General features: G+C 49.0%; 2 protein-coding genes across 2 annotated transcripts in view; both read left to right on the forward strand.

The window, feature by feature from the left end:
* The window catches only part of UNC119B (unc-119 homolog B (C. elegans)), a 17,401-nt gene extending 9,587 nt beyond the window's left edge, over positions 1-7,814 (forward strand). The window contains exons 3-5 of the mRNA XM_012650234.1: positions 1,987-2,098; positions 2,212-2,384; positions 4,401-7,814. Coding sequence (XP_012505688.1) covers positions 1,987-2,098; positions 2,212-2,384; positions 4,401-4,513 — 398 coding nt within the window. The 3' untranslated portion in view covers positions 4,514-7,814. The remainder of the gene's footprint in view (positions 1-1,986; positions 2,099-2,211; positions 2,385-4,400) is intronic.
* Positions 7,815-11,095: 3,281 nt separating this feature from the next.
* Positions 11,096-15,369, forward strand: part of ACADS (acyl-CoA dehydrogenase, C-2 to C-3 short chain) — a 10,168-nt gene continuing 5,894 nt past the window's right edge. The window contains exons 1-2 of the mRNA XM_012650229.1: positions 11,096-11,238; positions 12,852-13,015. Coding sequence (XP_012505683.1) covers positions 11,193-11,238; positions 12,852-13,015 — 210 coding nt within the window. The 5' untranslated portion in view covers positions 11,096-11,192. The remainder of the gene's footprint in view (positions 11,239-12,851; positions 13,016-15,369) is intronic.

Consider the following 15,369-nt stretch of genomic DNA (forward strand, 5'->3'; position numbering starts at 1 on the left):
TTTTTTTTTGAGATAGGGTCTCATTTTGTCACCCTGGCTAGAGTACAGTGGCGTTGTCAAAGCTCACTGCAACCTCAAACTTCTGGGCTCAAGCAATCCTTCTACCTTAGCCTCCCAAGTAGCTGGGACTACAGGTGTGTACCACCACGCCTGGCTAATTTTTGTATTTTTTGTACAGATGGGATCTCGCTTTTGCTCAGGCTGGTCTTGAACTCCTGAGCTCAAGTGATCCTCTCCTGCCTCAGCTTCCCAAAGTGCTGGGATTATAGGCGTGAGCTACCGGTCCTGGCCCCCAGTATTCTTTATGTTATCATAATCTAGTACTGACTAAGGTACCTTGTGGATACTTATCTTTTATTGGTATAGTCAGCTCAGGGCCAGCTAGCTTTCTGGATCTGTGGTGTTTTCATTCCTAAGCCACATGTCCTAGTACTTAGGATATTTCAGGGACCCCAGGGCTACTATAGTTATGTGGATCTGGATAGAGTGGGCTCAGAGTAGTCATTTCAGTACAAAACTTAACTGTCTCAAGAAGATCAGCTGCAGATACTGTAAAGTAACTTGATTTTTGACCTTTCCAGTCTTTACATTTTAGGATCTGATTCAGGACCAGGCGTGGTGGCTCATGCCTGTAATCTCAGCACTTTGGGATGTTGAGGGAGGGGGATCACTTGAGGCCAGCCTGATTGACTGTAAGACCCTGTCTCTACAAAAAATAAAATTAAAAAGGATCTCGATTCACTTAGAATACCTTCACATCAGATCAGTACCTTCATGCAGCACTTGTTCTTTTTTAAAATTATTTTTAAAAAATATGGAATGCTTCACAAATTTGCATGCCATCCTTGTGCAAGGGCCATGCTAATCATCTCGTATTGTTGCAGTTTTAGTATATGTGCTGCCAAAGTAAGCACAGCACTTGTTCTTATAAATTTGAATCACTGAGAAGATTTGGTCTGACTCTCTTTGAATCATCACATTGTTGGAGCCAGGGTTCTAGAGTCTCTGGGTATGAACCCCTACTCGGTCTGGTTGCCCACTTGCTCTTGGGCTAGTCACAGGCAGAGATGTTTGATGCTGAAAAAGTCTTATATCGTACCCATGTTCAGCTTAGACCTGGAGAAAATGTCCTTACTGGACACTGGTGGGTACTAATTCCTTGTTCACATTAGAATGCTTCTCTGATTCATCTCACAAATATTTCGTCTCCTGGATTCAGGAATGGACTAGACCAGAGACCAGCATTAAGCTTGTGGAAGCCCCACATGTTGCATCATTGCCCATCTGCTTCACCCTTTCCAGGTGGTCAGAGCATCAGGCCTGGTGTGGCCTGGAATAGACATCAGTCCAAGGAAGTATAGTACCCAAGGCCGTAGGTCAGTGTCTTCCATTTGAATAACAAAAATTATTTTTAGTGGTTTGTCTTGCTGCCCATCAGGAATTTTTGTATTCTTTGAAGGAACATTTTGATTAATGTCAACTTTTGCAGTCTCATTCTTTTGGTTAGTGGTTAGCACTTCAGCTTGGTCAACAGCAGACCTAGTCTGTATAATATAGACCATGTCAGGGGCCTAGTACCCAGCTTGTGTTTCAGGCTTTACCCTTAGGATGTGGCCTAAGCCTCCAAATAAAAGGCAAATAGCTTAGTATTGAAGAATAGACCTCGAGTCAGGTGGACCTGGGTTCAAATCCCTGTTCCCTGCATTTGCTATTTGAGGGACTTGAACATGCTGCTTAACCTCTCTGAACTTGAGCTTCCTGATCTGTAAACTGGAGATAATAACACCTCACAGGGTGGTTGTGAGGACTCTGTGAAGCATCTAGCACAGGGCCCGGCGTACAGCAAGTGTGCAGTAAATACCAGCCATCCTTACTGCTGGCGTTGGTGCTGTGAATTGGTTGCTGTCGTGCTGTTTGGACTGGTGTTAGAACTCTTAGACTCTCAGTGCCAAGATGGCGCACTGAAGATTCTGTGTGCTCTTTCAGACCAGGAGGAGGAGGAGGAGGAGGAAGGTGGAGTTGTGGATATCAGTGCAGGACGCTTTGTCCGCTATCAGTTCACACCAGCATTTCTCCGCCTCCGGACGGTTGGGGCTACGTGAGTACCGTTATTTCCTGAGGGGAGAACATTCTACTTATGCCCAGTATTCTCTGTTGGGTTTTGGGTTGGCTTTGGAGGCAAAGTAGGGCTCACAGAGATTTATTTTGCAGGGTGGAGTTCACAGTGGGAGACAAACCTGTGTCAAACTTCCGGATGATCGAACGGCACTATTTCCGGGAACGCTTGCTGAAAAACTTTGACTTTGATTTTGGCTTCTGCATCCCCAGCAGCAGGAACACTTGTGAACATATCTATGAGTTTCCCCAGCTTTCTGAGGATGTCAGTATGTATTCCCTGCCTCTTACAGCTTTCTAGCTCTGAGGGCTAGAAGGAAGGAACCTTGAAACCCATTTGGTCCAGTGCTCTTGTTCAGTCACATGCAATAGTGACATGATGTGGATCTAGTCACTTGACCTCAGGCTTCTCATTTCCTATGGCTCCTGGCTCCTGTTTCAAACCCTGACTCTGCCTCTCTGGGAGCAATGAAGGTTTTAATAATACAGGCCATCCTTTTAGATGCCTGCCGTGGGAATGGCAGTGCCAGAGGGAGATAGGAGGAGGCCTGTGACGACCCCTGGAATTGCCATCAGATAAAGTGCCTCTCCTGTCCACTGTCAGTCATGGTTTTCCACTGTGTCCTAGCCATTGGCCCTTCACTCTTTCCTTAATCAGAGCTGGATGCGAAACTGCAGGCTAAACAGAATCAAGGCCTGACGACCTCCTCTTTCTCATTCTCTGCAAAGCAGAGGGCTGATTAGATGAACTGTTAGACTAGCAGGAACTAGGGAACTCTTGTAGGTTTTGGAGCAGGAGTGAGAGGATGGAAGCGCTGTCGTAGAAGAGCGGCCCCGTAGGGCTATGCAGGTGGAACTGGGGGAGGCTCCAGAGGGAGAAGGCTGCCATGAAGCCTAGGTGAGGGAAAATATTAGAGTGAATAGACCGAAGATATTTTACCGAATTAGAGGAAAAAGCAGCCTTTGTCAGTTTGTGACTTTGCTCTAGCTATCTCAGGTTCGCATTCTTGGCTTCAAGGCATTTATGAGAATGTGAGTGGAATCCTGTATATGGTGGTGGGCTTTAGTTGCATCGTGGGGAAGGATCCACATATGCTGACTGGTTCTCTCAGAATCTCAGGTCCTTGAAGGTTGTCATTTTCTGAAATGCAGGTACTCTTTACTCATGTGGCAATGCTGTTCCCAGGTAAGATGAGGATTGCTGACATGAAGGGCAGGGTGTTTCTGTCAGCATCTGATCCTGGCTTGAACCCCTCTCCCCAAGCTGGCTAGATTATGTAAATACTTGCAAGAAAAGATTATATATGGAGTTATAAGTTTTACACATGAAACCAGATCAGCTAAAAGAGCGTAGAGGTTGATATTCTGCATATAAACCAAATAGCGTTGGCCTGGATGGGTTCAGATAAATTTAAAAGAATCAGTTTCACCTTTTGAGAACTGTGGTGAACAAATAGCATTTCCTCCAGAGGACTTAAATGGCTTGTAATCATTAACTCTAAACCGATCAGAGGTAGTGCCTATTAATTATCTTTACTCTCCAGTATGGTTAAAGAGGTCTGAGCAATTACCTCAGTAAACAGGAGACTTCAGTTTAGATCCCAAGACAGGCAGACCTAGTGCTGGGTCATCTGGGAGTTAATACCTGAGCGGTCTCTGGAGAAGGCTGCTTGTCCTGTGTTCCCAGTGCTCGTTGACAGCTAGGATTCCTTTGGTTGCCTGTGGGACGTGGGCACAGAGAGGCGCAGCTTTTTGAGCTGGGACTCGCCTGTCTGGAGGGGAGCCACAGATCAGAGGTTGGAGCTTGCTTCGGTCAGCTGAGAGCACTGAGGAACAGGCCGCTGTGGGCCATGCTGGCGGGAGGGTGTGAGATCCCAGGCTGGAGATGACTGAGGAGGCCGTGTCAGAGAGGTGGTTGCTTCCCTGTGTTGAAGGGGAAATCATGTTCAGTTAGAGGGCCTCTGCGGTCTCCCCAGCTGTCGGGCTGGCTCCCTCTGGTCCAGTCTCATTGTGCTGGTAGCGCATACTTATATTTTCTGGCAACGCTGCCTTATTTTGGATTGAGGCATCAAGGCACAGGTGATGCTGCGAGACTGAGAGGTCCGTTTTGTGGAGAGGCCTGTCTGACTCCCAAGGTCCTCAGCCAGTCTTCCTGGGGACAGACCAAGGTTTCTGCCTGGCAGTGCCTCCTGTTCTCATTTAGGAGGGATGTTAGGTTTTTTCCCCACCTAGCCCGTGTGGCAGACTCACATGTAACTGCTCTTTTTTCTTTCCCTGATTTGCAGTTCGTCTGATGATTGAAAATCCTTATGAGACCCGCTCTGACAGCTTCTACTTTGTTGACAACAAGCTGATAATGCACAACAAGGCTGATTATGCCTATAACGGGGGCCAGTAACTGCCTCAGGAATAGGCAGGGGAGGTGCTTTGCTGCAGCCACAAGACCCTGGCACACAGAGGCGACTGAAGCTGCAGTTTGTCAACACACATCTGGAACCTTGCCCCAGGTGCCAAGGCTGAGGTGGCAGTTTCCTGTGCTCCAAGGGAGGTGCCAGGCAGTGCTGTGTTCTCTTCTGCAGTATTTTTCCTTCCCCTTCTTCCCCTGCCCCTTAGGTCGCAGAGGTACTATAGTAAAGTAAAAGATTAGGATAAGGCTCCTGGAATCCAGATAAAAAAGTCAATTTTCATGGAGTTCTAGCTGTTCACCGGTTGTGCTGACAAGCCTCGGTCTCTCCAGACACGTGCGCGGGTGAGAAGGCTGCGGCTGGGCCTGCCTGCAGTTCAGCAGCTCTCCTCCAGGTTCCTGGCTGCTGCGGGAAGCTGGAGGGTGGGCTTCTCCAGGCACCACCTCCTCTCACTTGCGGTGTCACCGTCAGCACAGTCTGCCCTCAGCCTGTGCTTCGTCTTAAAACAACTGGAAGGAACTTGAAAGGAGTGGAGGGGAGGGGTGGTGTAAAGGGTTGAGGCATCAAGGCACGGGCGATGCTGCCAAACCGAGAGGTCCGTTTTGTGGAGAGGCCTGCTGACCTGTCTGACTCCCAGCGCCCTCGGCCTCCCCTCCTGGGGATAGACCAAGGTTTCAGCCTGGCAGTGCCTTCCTCTTCTCACTTTGGAGGACAGATGAGCTTGCTCTGCTTCTCCTGGCTCCTAACTTTTGAGCATCTCATGAAATAGAACGTGTCAGTTTTGTTCGTGGAACGCCAATGTCTCTCAAGGCCAGAGCAGGTCTTGTTGTATTTTGGTTTTTTATTTCCAGACTTCTTTGTAGGAGGTTTTATAAAATGTCAGTGGTGTTCCCAGTATATGTGACGTGCGGGAAGAGTTCTGATCTGTTAATCGGGCTCCCGGGGCTAATCTGGCTCATGTTGGGGGAAGTGTACTTATGAACCAGTGGCCGCTTTAAAGGAGAGATTCGATTTTCTCTACACAGCACAGCCTGGAGGAGGATTGGCTTTTGATGGGGTTTGCCTCTGGAGCTCTTTGTGGATTTCTTCTTTAGGAGGGTTTTCCTTTCTGCCTTTCTACTGAAGTAGTTTCTGGAACCATTCCAGCAGATCAGATCTAAGTAACGTATGTGCTGATCCTTTAAACTGCTAAGTTGGAATTGTTTTGGGTGTTTGGAAAGGGTGAAGTAGGTGAGGTGGCCTGTCAGAGTGATGTGTTCTCAGAAAAGCTTCCTCCCGTGTCTCATGCAGGTGGGCTGCTTGTGTCCTCTGACCCTAACCCACGGACTCTCACCTCCTCAGCTCCCTGTGGTTGTCTGCGTGGATGGCTGTAGGAGCTCAGCCCAGAATCCGTGACCCTCTGATGAGATGACTGATGTGGCCAGGGTCCATTTAGCATTGATAGAAGGGTGTCAGTAGGGAGGACCCACGGGTGTGATAAGTCACTGTGGGTGTCATATAGTACCTGTGACAGGAGAGCTGTGACCCAAGGGGCTTGGGAGAAAGGCCATGTGGGACCAGGGAAAGCAGAGACACCACTTTGCCGCAGAAGTTCCTGCGTGTTCATTGACCAGTGTTGCTCCCTGTTTGGATTCTAGAGTGTGAGTGGTTTTGAACTTTGGCCCCGTGCTTTGTGCCGGGCCAGAGTCTTGGTGATGTCGTATGTTGGCAGTTTTCTCAACTGAGAAAGCCCAAGACTACCCCACTGTGCCAGCACTGGGTTCAACCCTGAGGGAGGGAACAGACCATGCACCCTGTGCAGTGGGTTCCTCGTCACCAGACTTGGTGACTTTCAGAACTGGATTCGGTTACAGATACGGTGCCTTATGTGTGACTCTGTCCCTTAGGCTGCTGGGGGAAGCTGTGTTGCTGTTGTTACCCCCTCCTCGTCTGCAGACAGGCATCAGCACTGTCTTCTTACCTTCTGTTTCTCATTGTGGCTTCTCAAACGGGATTTGCATGTTCCTGTCAAGCTTAACAACAATCCCTTCTCCCTGTGACAGAGGCCCAGTTGGGAGAGTTTCTACTATTTGATATTTAAATAACATCTAGACTGCGGTTTCTGAAGCTGCCCAGAGCTCTGCTCATTTGAGTGTGTTTTGGAAATGTGCCCCAGGCAGCCGTCTCTAGTTCACTAGTGGGCTCTTATCCTCAGTGATAGCTTTGCCTGGGCAGTGGACCAGGAGGATGGGGGAGGCGAGCACTCTGGCTTGAGTAGTGCTGTGTCCCCTTTCCTATTAGCTAGCCTTAGTCTCACTGGACACCATTTGAGACCAAGCGCTCGGTCTATGCCCAGCTTGACAGGGATTTGCCATCTTCTGCTCCTGAAGGTCTGGTGTTCTGTATCTAGGGCTCTGGATTCCTGTGTCTAGCTGCTCAGGAAATCTTGAGAAGCATTACCACTCTGGGGTATTAACCAGCATGAGTTTGAAATTCAAGCATTTGTACCTGAGTTGAAAAAACTGGAAGTCATACCTCCTCTGAACATAACAGAACCAATCAGACAGTGAAGCAGGCTGCCATGTTATTAAGGCATCCGGACTGTTGATGGCAGTTATTTTGTGGGTGATGCGACGAGAGGGGAAAAAACTACCTGCATGGGGGACTGTGCCCTTTGTTAAGGGTCGGCATCTGAGGGGTCGCTCCTCCAGGGAGCACATCCCAGCAGAGTGGCAGGCCCGCCTGGTGCCATAGGACCTACTACCTGCACCCTCTCCCCTCCAGTCTTGCTCCTGTCCCTCTGCCTTGGACTCTCCTGGAGAGGGCCTCTCTTTTCCTATACAGCCTTTGGGCTACGATGCCCTTCTAGCTTCTCCAAAGAAGATCCTGGTTTATTTTATTCTATGTTCTAAAGGGTAAACAGAGGAAATAACACCTAAAAGTAGCTTGGGGCTAAATTAGGCTATTGTCTCCTTATGTGTTAGCTCAGAACTATCTTGTAAAGAAAGCAGTTTTCAGGGGCATGTGCTTCCTGAAAACACCTCAGTCTCTGGGCTGTTTGATTTCCAATACATAGGAATAGTGATTTGGTGGTGTTTGGGGTTAACTGTAGACTGTTGATTCTTGAAATGGCAGTGATTGGACCATCTTCAACTTATTTTTTCAGTTCAAGTGGAACTTATGTCTGGAATAGATTTAATAGGCTGTGTCTAATGTACAAATTGGGTGAGTCCTGCCTTAGTGTGTCCTGCTCCCCTGGTAGGCTCCCAGGGTACTCTTTTTTTGAGACAGTCTCGCTCTGTTGCCTGGGTTAGAGTGCTGTGGAGTCAACCTCAAACTCCTGGGCTCAAGTGATCCTTCTGCCTCAGCCTCCTGAGTAGCTGGGACTACAGGCAGGTATTACCAAGCCCAGCTAATTTTTTTTTCTATTTTTAGTTGCTCAGCTAATTTTTTTTTCTTTTTGCTAGAGATGGGGTCTCACTGTTGCTCAGGCTGGTCTTGAACTCCTGAGCTCAAGCAGTCCTCCTGCCTCAACCTCCCAGAGTGTAGGATTACAGGCTTGAGCCACTGAGCCAGGCTCTTTTTTTTTTCTCTGTAAAGTCACTTTCTTTTGGTGGCCAGTGTCACCATGACATCAATTGAGGTTTGGGGATAGGGACAGTGTGTCCTAAAATTCACAGCGCAGGCTCCTTGGCAGCGAACAAGGTTCCTGTCGCAGTGGGTGCTGCTGTACCTGGATAGGAGTCTAATCGTTGAACCGTCATGTTACATTCCGTGTCACAGAACGTCTTAGCCACAAGAAGGATCTGGGGAGGTGGATTTACCCCTTGTTTTACAAAAGATCATGTGGAGTCATTGAAGTTGTGAAATTCTATTTTTTTCCCTGTAAATCTATTTTTCACAGAATATAAGAAACATCAATGACCTGATCTGACCTTCCTCCTCTTTCCCACTTCACCCAAGATCCTCATTCCAGTTTGTATTGTCTTTGTGTCCAGAGTTAACTAGGTGACTTATTTGTATAAAATGTTATTTTGCCACGAGACAATAATAAAAGAAAGATTTTCACAGTATGTCTACCCTGTCTTGTCTCTTGACTGGGCCCCTTGTCTTCCTGGGGGGAGCTGGTGTGGGGTGGGGGTGGGCCTGGGGGGTTCTCCTATCTTGGCTGTCTTGGCTCCTATATGTGGGCTTTCTGCAATTAGTTATAATGAGTTGGTATGATACTAATAGCTGCCTTCTGGGGTGATTGGGGAATAGTATTGTGCTTTAGGTTTAGCATTTTTGCTTTATATTTCGCCAGGGTGGCTTTAAGAATTGAAAATTGGCCGGGCGCGGTGGCTCACGCCTGTAATCCTAACACTCTGGGAGGCCGAGGCGGGTGGATTGCTCAAGGTCAGGAGTTCGAGACCAGCCTGAGCAAGAGCGAGACCCCGTCTCTACTAAAAATAGAAAGAAATTATCTGGGCAACTAAAAATACATATATAGAAAAAATTAGCCGGGCATGGTGGTGCATGCCTGTAGTCCCAGCTACTCAGGAGGCTGAGGCAGGAGGATTGCTTGAGCCCAGGAGTTTGAGGTTGCTGTGAGCTAGGATGACGCCATGGCACTCTAGCCCAGGCAACAGAGTGAGACTCTGTCTCAAAAAAAAAAAAAAAAGAATTGAAAATTTACATACACGTTTTAAAAGTAGGCTTATTAAGTTATACTTTTAACTACAGTAAAATTCATCTCACTTAAGAGTACAGTTTGATGCGTTTTGGCAAATGTGTAATCTTAATACCCCATCACAATCACAATCATGATATAGGACATTTCCATCACACCCACTCAGAAAGTTCCCATGAGTCCTTGTGTTCGCAGCCAATTCTCTCGCCTCGCCCCAGCCTCTTGTAACCACCGTCTGATTATGTCTCTATGGGGAAAGCTGTAAACTTTTTTTTTTTTGAGACAGAGTCTCACTCTTTTGCCCGGGCTAGAGTGAGTGCCGTGGCGTCAGTCAGCCTAGCTCACAGCAACCTCAAACTCCTGGGCTCGAGTGATCCTTCTGCTTCAGCCTCCCGAGTAGCTGGGACTATAGGCATGCGCCACCATGCCCGGCTAATTTTTTGTATATATTTTTAGTTGGCCGATTAATTTCTTTCTAATTTTAGTAGAGGAGGGGTCTCGCTCTTGCTCAGGCTGGGAAAGCTGTAAACTTTTAACATAAAACTTACATCCATTTTTACAGTCACAAATACAGCTCTAAAATAAGAGTCTGGCTTAGGTGCTCTGTGGCACCTGAAGCTGTTCTTATTGGCCTCAGCTCACAAACGTGATTCACTTGTTTCTGCCTCCTTTCTCCTACTTTTTCTTCTTTTCTTCCTCCCAGGGCTGGTGCCCAGGTGGGATGACTTAAAGGTGAGGAAGACCTCAGAGCATTTGCCTGTGACAGTCATTCATTTGACTTTAAGGTACTGTGGATTTAGAGGTGTTTTTTTTTCAATGCATTTTTTTTTTTTTAATGAAAGGTAACATTAAGGAGTTTGTTACATCTTTCAGTTCTCTTTGTAGGAAGTAGAGCAAGGTCTTGGAGGAAGACAGAATTTTTGGCATGTGGGTCACTGGTGGGGACAGATGCCTTGCTGAATTTTTTGGGAGAAGGAGGGATATCTGGGTGCCTAGGAGGGCGTCGGTGGTGCCCAGGAGGCTGTGGGAGTCAGATTTGCGCCTATGTCAACAAAAAGACCCTTGGGGGGGCATGTGAAATCAGCGTTGTTTCTTGGGCAGGGCGAAGGTGTCCTAGTGAGGATGCTAAGGGTCAAATGTACGGCTGCCATCAGGGCTTTGCTCCCCAGTTAGGAGTGGGACAGATAGGCCTGCAGTGGAGGAGAGGTAGCAGCACCATCCCACCTTCACAACCTCTGGGGAAAAGAAATCTGCCTCCCTGGCAACCCAGTTCCATGGAACCCAGTTCCTAAATATTTAGCACCAGAGCAAGACAAGGCCCTTGACTTTCTTGGAGCGAAGAGACTAGTTGGGGAAATGATACGTAAGATAATTTCCGATGTGAAGTGCCGTGAATAAAGAGAGCGATGGACAGAGAGCAAGTAGGAGAGAAACATGGGCCTGGTGTGGTCAGGGCAGGCCTGGGTGAGATCCGAAAGAAGAGGCGCATTCCATGCAGAGGAACAGTGAGTGCAAAGGCGCAGAGGCAGGAGCAAGCTAGTGGGTTTTAGAGAAGAGCTTCCTGTGTGGCTGCAGCAAAGATTGCAGGAAACACTGGGCGTGGGGCCAGAGAGGTAGGCAGGGGCAGGAGAGAGCTTTTTAGGCATGGAATTGGATTTTAGGAGAGATGGGCCCGCGAACGGAGCCATTAAGCCTAGGATTGCCGTCTTATTTATGCTTTAAAAAGAGCTCTATGGCCTTTCTGCAAGGCTCTATTCTTGGCTTTTTTTCTGACATTTTTACTAACGGATGAGAGCACAGCACGATCTTAGCAGACCGACCTCTGAGACTTCACGCGCGCAGGAAATTTATTTGTTTGTCATCTTGGGAGGCGGCCCCCGGGACGCCCCGCCCCCGGGACGCCCCCTCTCCCGCGGCTCAAGGGGTGTGGCCTCTGCCCCGCCGGCCCCGCCCCCACAGTCCGGAACCGCGCGGTCGCAGTCGGAGGTCGCACAGAAGTTCGGCGCCGTGTCCGGCTGTCATCCATGGCCGCCTCGCTGCTCTTCCGGGCCTGCGGCCCCCTCCGCAGAGGTGAGTGCGCTCGGGCTCCGCACCGCCGGGCCGCGACCCGGGCCAGCCGAGCAGGCGGAGGTCAGGGCGGACAGGCGGAGCGCCCTCCCAGGGCGCGCGCGGCCTTTGCCCCAGTTCGGCCTCTCTGGGACCTCTGCTGTGGCTCGGACCCCCACCTCCTGCTTGACCCCCATGCCAGCTCAGTTCTCACGGCTACATCCGCACGCACCCATTTCCCTCATCTCAGCCCGCGAAGGTTCAGGGTGCTCCCTTACTCCGGAGCCCCGCCGGGGCAGGAACCAGAGCCAGACTCGCATCTGTGACCTTGGGCAAGACGCTCAGCCCCATTCAGCCTCAGTTGGCCCGTGTGTAAAATGGCCACAGTGAAGTAGTTGTTGGAAGAATTAAATCACAGGGTATGTAAATTACTTAAGTACAGTGCCTGGCATGTTAACAGGTGCTCTGTAAATGTTCACTATTGTTGATTTTCTTTGGTTTTTTGTTTTTTGAGACAGAGTCTTGCTCTGTCACCCAGGCTGGAATGCAGTGGCATCATCATAGCTCACTGCAGCCTCCAACTTCTGGGCTCAAGCGATTCTCCTGTCCCAGCCTCCGGAGTAGCTGGGACTACAGGCATGTGCCACCATGCCTGGCTTTTATATTTTTTGTAGAGACGGGGTCTTGTTATGTTGCCTAGGCTGGCGATTATTTAATACAATACCTTTTTTGTCTTACCATTTGTCTCCCAAGATAGCAGCAGTGACACATGGCCAAGGCTTCCTTTGCCTGGTCCACTCACTCTGAATTATAACAATAAGGGAAAATTAAGAGCTGTGCTAAGTGCTACAGTTAGTGTTTCTTTAACCCTCCCACTCCCAGAAGTTCCCAGGACAATAGTTTTTTTTTTTTTTTTGAGACAGTCTTGCTGTGTTGCCCAGGCTAGAGTGCTATGGCGTCAGCCTGGCTCACAGCAACCTCAAACTCCTGGGCTCAAGCGATCCTCCTGCCTCAGCCTCCCGAGTAGCTGGGACTACAGGCATGTGCCACCATGCCTGGCTAATTTTTTCTATATATTTTTAGTTGTCCAATTAATTTCTTTCTAATTTTAGTAGAGATGGGGTCTCGCTCTTGCTCAGGCTGGTTTCGAACTCCTGAGCTCAAACAATCCGCCCGCCTCGGCCTTCCAGAGTGCTAGGATTACAGGCGTGAGCCACCGTGCAGGCCAGGACAATAGTATTATCTTCCACATTTTATAGAAACTGAGACTCAGGGAAGTTGAAACCCTTGCCCGAGGCCACCGAGCTGAGGTCTTATTATAATTGGTGTTATAGAGAGGATCGAATGACTCAGCGAATGTGACGTGTTTAGTGAGCATGCTAAGCATTTGGTTAGTATGGGGTTTTCAGCCTCAGGGCTGTCCTGTGCATCATAGTTTGTTTAGAGGTATCCCTGACTTCTACCCACTGGATACCAGTAGCATTCCCCTCTCCAGTTGTGACAGCCCCGTATGTCTCCAGACATTGCCAGGTGTCCCCAAGGTGGCGAAATCCTCCCTGGTGGAGAACCACTAAGTTAGCGGATCCCTGTTACTATCATTATCCAAGATCTCTCGCATTCTCCTTTCTTGCCGGCAGCGCTCCATCTTCGGGACTGGCGACAGTTACACACCATCTACCAGTCTGTGGAACTGCCCGAGACACACCAGATGCTGCGTCAGACATGCCGGGACTTTGTTGAGAAGGAGCTGGTTCCCATTGCGGCCCAGGTGGACAAGGAGCATCTCTTCCCAGCAGCTCAGGTGAGAGCGCAACCGTGATGGCGGTCTGTCCTCAGCTCCAGGGTGAGTGGTGGCAGTGACCTAGTCGAGGAGTCCCAAAGCAGGGACCCAGAAAATGCTCGTGAAGTTTCCCTTGTCCAGCACGTGGCCTATAGCCAGGATTTAACCTCTGGAACAACAGGGCAATGTGCTTACTATGTGCCAGGCATCGTGCTAATATTAATAGTTAATAGAATACTCGCCACATGCTGGGCACTGTTCTAGGCACGTGAGACGGGTTATCTTACTTGTTCCTCACACCAGTCCTGTAAGGTAAAGGCACTATTATTATATACTCCGTTGTACAATGGATGAGACTCAAACTTATGGGTGGGTTAAGTAATGGACCCAAGATCATGGAGCGAATGAGCTGTAGAGCTCGGGCTGGAGCTGTCTCCTACCAGACCCTGAGCTCCCCTTCAGCACGTTTCCTCCTGTGCCTTGCGTTCCTCCATTTGCATTCATTTCCTCGGCAGTTACACGTTTAAGACGCTGCTGCTGTGTCCCCTGACCTGGCGAGATATCTGGCATGTGGTATAAACACTCAGTAGATAGTTGCTGATTGAATGATTTGGGAAAGGGCGAACCTTCCGGCCTCCCCTCCTTGCCTGCTTTTCCACCTGAGGAATTCAAGAGTTGTGGTCCCCATTTACATACTTTGTAGGTTCTGGGGCCACTCGTTCTTATTCTCAGTGAATAGTGTGTGTTCAGCGTTGGGCATTGTGCCTGGCCTGTGGGCACAAGCTGAGTAGGCAGATGGCGTTCTGGGCACCCAGATTAGTTGGGCAATTTACAGGTATTAGACATTGCCACGTGTCATTTTACGTAATCCTAAAGACACCCCCACCTAATCTAATCTAATCTCCATTTTGCTTTCTGGAGTGATTGCGAGGATTATGTGAGATGATATATGCCAAATTCATGGTGCATGGTACTCGAAAAATGGTAGCTATTAATACTATTATTGCTATTTTCGTTACAGTTGAGAAAATGGAAGCATAGAGAAGTGAAGTTACTGGTCTCTGGAGCAGCTATAATTCATGGCCCAGGCCTGGCCGGCTCCAAAACCCTTCTCCATCCACTGTCTAGGTTGTTGTCCCAGAAGCCACGCTGGCAGGCAGGGAAGTCCTGTTCTAGTTGGGAACGTTGTTTTCAAGCCTCAGCTACCCCTACTCGCCCTCCCTATCCCCCGCCACACATGCACACATGTGCGCGTGACTCAGTAACCTCAGCTCGCGCTACCCCTTCACCTTTCCCATTAGTGGATGTGAAAAAACTTAAACTCTTGGTGAGGAGAGGAAGGGAATCAGCAGAGAGGCCACTGAAAAGCAGCAACAGTTTAGAGGCGTGTCCCCCAAGGCCACTGTTTAAAACACGGCTCTGTGTAGGGGCTCTTCCTGCCAGATGACAGACCTCTTGATTTATTTGGCCTATATTGGACTCCTTCAAATGGCCGCTGGTATTCGAGATGTAGATTTGCCCTGTGCAAGAAAGCTGCTAGTAGAAGCAAGACTTTTTACCTTCCTGCTCTTAAGTTAGGCCTCTGGCTTTATACCGTCCTCTTTGCCTGTGGGTTGGGGAGGTTGCAGGGTAATCCTCCCAATGGTGGCAGACATGGGGACTGAAGAAGGACATCACAAAGTGCAGTCTTGCTCCCTTCTGGCACGTCGAGGCTGCGCAGAAAGGATTTGCTGAATGCATGAAGGTAGCTGAGAGTAGTGATAACCTGTGTTTTGTTTTATCTTTTTTTTTTTTTTGAGACAGAGTCTCACTCTGTTGCCCGGACTAGAGTCCCATGGCGTCAGCCTAGCTCAAAGCAACCTCAAACTCCTGGGCTCAAGGGATCCTCCTGCCTCAGCCTCCCAAGTAGCTGGGACTACAGGCATGAGCCACCATGCCCGGCTAATTTTTTCTATATATATTTTTAGCTGTTCAATTAATTTCTTTCTATTTTTGGTAGAGACGGGATCTTGCTCTTGCTCAGGCTGGTCTCGAACTCCTGAGCTCAAACGATCTACCTGCCTCGGCCTCCCAGAGTGCTAGGATTATAGGCGTGAGCCACTGCCACTGCTCCTGGCCTTTGTTTTATCTTTTACAAGGTGTTTCTACATCTGTGATCTCATTAGATCATGTTGAGTCCTACTGATATTGTCTCCTTTTTACCAATGAAAAGGCAGTTGTAGGAGTTGCCTCCGGGAGCAGGGCAGAGCTGGGGAGGAGTGGGGCTGAGTCTGCTGTTCCCTCCTCCATCCACACGCACTGGACTCTGGTTTGGGGGCCGATGGGACGCACAGCTTCCTCCTCAGTGTTTGCTTCCCTTAGCTAAGGACTGAAGC

Source organism: Propithecus coquereli, unplaced genomic scaffold (assembly GCF_000956105.1).
Source record: "Propithecus coquereli isolate 6110/MARCELLA unplaced genomic scaffold, Pcoq_1.0 Scaffold314, whole genome shotgun sequence".
Lineage (NCBI taxonomy): Eukaryota > Metazoa > Chordata > Mammalia > Primates > Indriidae > Propithecus > Propithecus coquereli.